Source organism: Saccostrea cucullata, unplaced genomic scaffold (genome assembly GCF_032062105.1).
Source record: "Saccostrea cucullata isolate Sc308-1 unplaced genomic scaffold, CSIRO_AGI_Scuc_v1 ctg2379, whole genome shotgun sequence".
NCBI lineage: Eukaryota > Metazoa > Mollusca > Bivalvia > Ostreida > Ostreidae > Saccostrea > Saccostrea cuccullata.
The window spans coordinates 61,294-66,813 of NW_026935770.1; the positions used below are offsets into that span (position 1 = coordinate 61,294).

Consider the following 5,520-nt stretch of genomic DNA (forward strand, 5'->3'; position numbering starts at 1 on the left):
CAAACACCACCAGTTGTTCTTAAGGAATCGCAATCGCCACAACAGGAGCCTAAAATCGCGAGCGACATTCCTAATATTCCACAGTCTCCAAAACCAGGAGTGGTGCAAACGCGCAGCGGACGTGTCGTCCAACGTCCAAAGAACCTTGATGATTACGTTTAAATATAATGACATTTGGTTAAAGATATATGTGTTCTTTTTAAGAAAAAAATGAATGTTTAAGCTTGTTTGAATTGACTATGTTTTTGTAGAGTTGTTTGTATTCTATGTTCACATGAAATATTTAGTACCTTTTAAATTACTCAGATAATGCATGTTCTAGTCAAATGTATATTCTAGTCTAAAGATAATTTTGTTTAAAGTTCTTTGTATTTCCTTAGCTGGGAGGGAAAGATGTTTCGGATTCATGTTTCATTCATTCATTATCAGCTGTTTGTGTACCATGTGACCTTTATGTTTAGTGTTGTGCATGACGTCACGTATTTGTGTGTTCTTATTAAATGATTAAATTGACTACACATGTTTTCGATGGCTCAAATTTTCAAACTATAGTGTCTATTAAAATCAGTTATTGTGTAACTCAAAACAATATATTTCTAGAATACCACTGATACACACGATTCAAAATGTCTACTTGTTTAATAATACTGTGCAATGACATGTAAACACACAGAATGGTTGTATAAAAGAATATATGTACTTAACTGCAATGTTATTTTTCACTGTAAATACATTCTGTACTTAAACACTGTCAGTGTGTTGGTGTCATATTGTCCCACATAGAGATTGTTCTCATCATCCACAGACACACTACGGGGACGGTGTACCCCTTGTTGTTGTGTGAGTAATAGAAACAAAAACTGACCATCCTGATCAAGGAGGTGAACAGATTCAGGGAAACAATCACACACCAGGATGTGACCGAGGACATCAGTACAGATTCCATAGGGACGGAAATCTGACCCCTGACCTGTGTAGGAGAACCTGTGTTGTCCTGATTTATTCACCACCACTACTGCTTTATTATCTGATGTACAGATATCTCCATTGATGTTTTCTGTTATGTAGTGTGGATATCTATACAGTTCCCATCCTTTGCTATCCCTCTGTATATTCTGTAGTTCTTTTCCTGTCTTGTTGTACCTGGTGACTTTACCCTCTCCATACCCATACCTCATCCCCAACAGTAAGTCCCCGTTGATGTGGGAGGAGTGTATGCTGAGTGGTGTCCAGTCTCCAGTTTTAATGAATTCAGTGATTTTATTATCCTGTGTTATCCTATTGATGACTTTCTTGTATTGGTCTGTAAAGATCAGATCCCTGCCCTGTGTCACTGTGTGGTAACCACGATCACCACTGGTTTTTATCTTCTGTATCACATTCCCCTGTAGATCTGTTTGGACAAGATTACCATTCATGTCACTGATCCAGAGTCTGTCTGATTGATCTAGTGATACATGGAATACATTATCAACATCTGGTACATTTAACTCCCTGACCTTGGTGACAGAGGCTGATAGAGACATTGTTTGTTTCTTGTCAGATTTCTTTCTGTCTTCTTTCATCTGTTTATGTGTAAGTTTCACTGATGTATTGTAGACACTTTCAATGGGCCTTATTTCTCTCTTTTCTGCTTTAGTGCTGGGGACATATATTTTACCAAGTAACTTGGTGACATCACCTTTGCTGTATTGACCAGCAGTAAATCCTGGTGTGACTGGTTTTGTTGTCTCTGGTATGGATCGGATCTTTGGTTTTTTCTCAGACATTAATTTCTGGGTTTCTGTAGAGGACAGGCATCTGTGGAGCTCTATGGCAAGGTTATTAAGATAAGTGATGTAATCATCCATGGTCTTGTCTTGGGTTTTTAGATCTTCTAACAGTGAATGCTCTATCTGGTCTAACTGCTTCATGTTCTCAGATATGACTGTGTCAACCAGACTTTTCAGGGTCTCACCTTCAGTCTTCATGGATGTTCTGATGTTGTCCATGATGTGTTTGATTTGTGAGGAATCATTTTTAATTTCTTTCTGTAAATCTTGTGATGTGGGGAGAAAGTACTCTTGAATTTTGGAGATTTCCTGTTGGAAGAGTGTATATTTTTCTGTGTAGACTATTTCAAGATCAACAAATTTATGCCTTTCGTGGTCTCCCATTGTAGCACATTTAGAACATAATGGAATCTGGCATTCTTCACAGAGGATGTCCACATCTTTAGTGGGGTGGATCTTACATTTCTTCACAGGAAGTTGTCGTCTACGTTGCTGGTAAAGGACCACCTCATGGTTCCTGTTTTCTGGACTTTTCAGATGTTCCTCGCTGCATTGTTTGCACAATCTTTGATGACAAGGGTTGCAATAGAATTCACAGTTTCTTTCACATTCTTCAATGCCACATTCTAAAAAGTGCTGGGCCCAGCGGGGAATATCCACTTTAGATAATGCCATCTGGAAAAATAGGAATATATGTTTAAAATTCTAATCTATATTTGTTTTAGAATTGGGGAAAAACAGATATTATTTGTAAACATGTCAACTGTGATATAATAATTATTCATTCAATTTGCTATTCTAGAACACCAATAAGAAGGTATGGTTTCCATACAAATTTTGCCCTGTGATTTTCTAAACAAGAGGCCCATGGGCCACAACGCTCACCTGAACCACCTCGGCCCAATTGTTCTTCAGAGGATGAAAAAGGCACTTTTCCCCATGAAATATGTTTACCAAGGGTAACTTATAGATTAGATTTGTGGCCTCTTTAGTAAATTAAATCCTATAAGAGGAGGGGGTTGTTTCAATTCCAAATGAACCATCTGTTTACTTAATTTGTTTAAGTGCAGAGGCTAGCTTTTAACACACTTTTGTTTAAATATGTTCTCATTTCTCAAGACTGTCACAGGTTTCATAAAATGATTGTATATAATTATATTCATTTTTTATGCTTACCTCCAAAAAAAAAAATGCAGTTTTATGGCTGTATTAAAAATTTTATTTGATTTCAAGAATTATAACAAATCTTTTGTATTATTAAAAGTAAAATGTTACAAATACATGTATATTAGTACAGATTGAATTTTGAGTAGTGTATATAATTTGAAATTCGACATTTAAACTTTGTGAAGAAGCTATCTTAATGAAGGAATGCCTTACTAGTGACAATCCAAGAGCATATATATACTAGTATTGATTTAGATAAATTTATAAACTTGAGAATGAATGTTTAATGAAAAATAAAACAGCATAAAAAATTTTAACAATAGAGTCATAATATAAATATTTCTTAAATATGTTGTTTACATGAAGAAAATAATCACCCTCGAAATAAATAATCTTTTCCAACGAAAATCGAAAAAAGGAAAGATTATGCGAGTGAATTAGAAAGGAAAAAACATTTTAATATCACAAATCAAAATTTCTAACCTCAGATTCATGCAATATTGTTGGATAATGAAAAGAGAACTTTTTTCTCTATTGGAAAGAATATTTGTTATTCAAATGATATTGATATATCATGTTATTTAATATGTTGATAGTACAGTGTATTTTTCTTCAATATATTTCTTAAAGAGGTAGGTTTACCTCCCTTTACGGGCTGGCCATTGACCCCCTCTTTCCATACAGTACCGACCAGACCCAACCTGACACCGAAGCAGTCCCAGAAAGCAGTCCCCGGGACTGCTTTGGGACCGCTCTGGGACTGCTGTGGGACTGCTCTGGGACCGCTGTGGGACTGCTCTGGGACCGCTGTGGGACTGCTCTGGGACTGCTATGAAAAGCAGTCCCAGCAGTCCCAGCTGCCCCTGGGACTGCTTTCTGGGACTGCTTTGTTCACTCGTGTGTGACATTGGTTCTGAGTGACAGATAGCTCCGCCCCCTTGTGTATTGTGAATTTGCAGGTTTCATGTTGTTTTGTTTACTTGCAGCAGAGAGGAGTTTAAACTGTTTAATAAGCAAGGATTTCTTATAATCTTTTAATAACTTGAGATTACATGTATTATAGTCAATTTATAGTTTTAGGGACTGTATATTTACACATATGTAATATAGAATATTTTTTAAAATAAAGTTGTTAAACAAGGAAGTCAGGAGGAGATTTTTATTTCTAAAATATATAAAACTACAGGCTCATGAGAAAAAAATATCTACATGTAGATTTATTTTATTATTAAATCTAAAATTAAATACGTGACATTTTCATTTGGCACTATTTATATACAAGTAGATATAAGATATTTTAATTGAAAAGGCTACACGTTTTACAAGCATCACGCTAAAAAAGTATTACATGTAACCCTAAAATAAAAAATCTAACAATTTATTTTATGACATGAAATAAAATTATGCCACCATTCTTCCTTAACATAAGCAATGTGAACAATTATACGGGAATTTACAGATGAATTAGTTTTTAATTTATAAATAAGTTATTAAAAGAGTAAATTAAAAAAATAAATAAATAATCAGTTGAAAATACCGGGAATTGTGATCTATTTCTTTTTTGTTGTGCTTTTGTTTACCTGGCCGATAATGTGTATAAATAAAATGGTATGTAAACACCTGCACGGTTTCAATCGCCTTTGGGCAGAAAACCAATCATGCATGTTATTTGGGTACACGTATCAGTGTTACACATCATTGAACATGCTGCTCAATTAACAATGGCCCTAATTTCAATCTATGTAAAAAATGTAATGCAAAAAAAAAAAAAGATAAATGAAATGAGTATAAATTTCTTTCAAGATTAATTAAAGTTAAACATAATCTTATGATTCTATACTGGTCACTTATACAATTTACAAATAAAACAATAATTTTTAAATTAACATGTAAGTAAAGAATAATCAATACTTAAAAAACATTACTTTGCAAAATTAGCAACGAATTTTTCAAAAGCCCTAATACTTTAAAAAAAATGCCTTAAGAGTACCCCGATAGTATGGAAATCGGCCTGATCTATAATGATAAGATCTATTAAAAACTTATTCTGATGAAATATATTTAATTCAATTTTAATTTTCTGTATAGAAAATAAAAATGGGATCCAGTATCAATCACATAAAGCCCAAGATAATTGTGATTAAATATTCATGTTCAGTGTAATTCATTTATGTAGGTTTGTAAGCTTTAATTCTTCCTTCAATAAATATTATTTCAAATTATTTCAAATCTATACGGGTACTGCTCATGTAAATGACCTTCGCATTGTAAGGATTCCTTGCATACTGCTCAGAAAAAAATTCAGCTGCCTTTTATAGTTCCATTGTTTATTGGCAATCTCATTTCTGAGTTAGCCCCGCCCATTAAATTAATAAACCCCGCCCACTGGGACTGCTGGGACTGCTTTCTGGGACTGCTGGGACTGCTTTCTGGGACCGCTGGGACTGCTGGGACCGCTCTGGGACTGCTGTGGGACTGCTCTGGGACCGCTGTGGGACTGCTCTGGGACTGCTGCGGGACTGCTTTAGCAGTCCCAGAAAGCAGTCCCCGGGACTGCTCTGGGACTGCTTTGTGTCAGGTT

At 35.1% G+C, this 5,520-nt stretch overlaps 1 protein-coding gene across 1 annotated transcript; it reads right to left on the minus strand.

Moving 5' to 3' along the window:
- Window positions 1-543: 543 nt before the first annotated feature.
- On the minus strand, window positions 544-2,447 carry LOC134243745 (tripartite motif-containing protein 2-like). The gene has a single exon (XM_062725983.1). It carries the CDS (start codon window positions 2,445-2,447, stop codon window positions 720-722), a length of 1,728 nt encoding a protein of 575 aa, XP_062581967.1. The 3' UTR covers window positions 544-719.
- Window positions 2,448-5,520: the final 3,073 nt, after the last annotated feature.

Excerpts from the sequence above, each read along its gene's own strand:
- LOC134243745 (XM_062725983.1), bottom strand. The coding sequence starts at position 2,447 with ATGGCATTATCTAAAGTGGATATTCCCCGCTGGGCCCAGCACTTTTTA.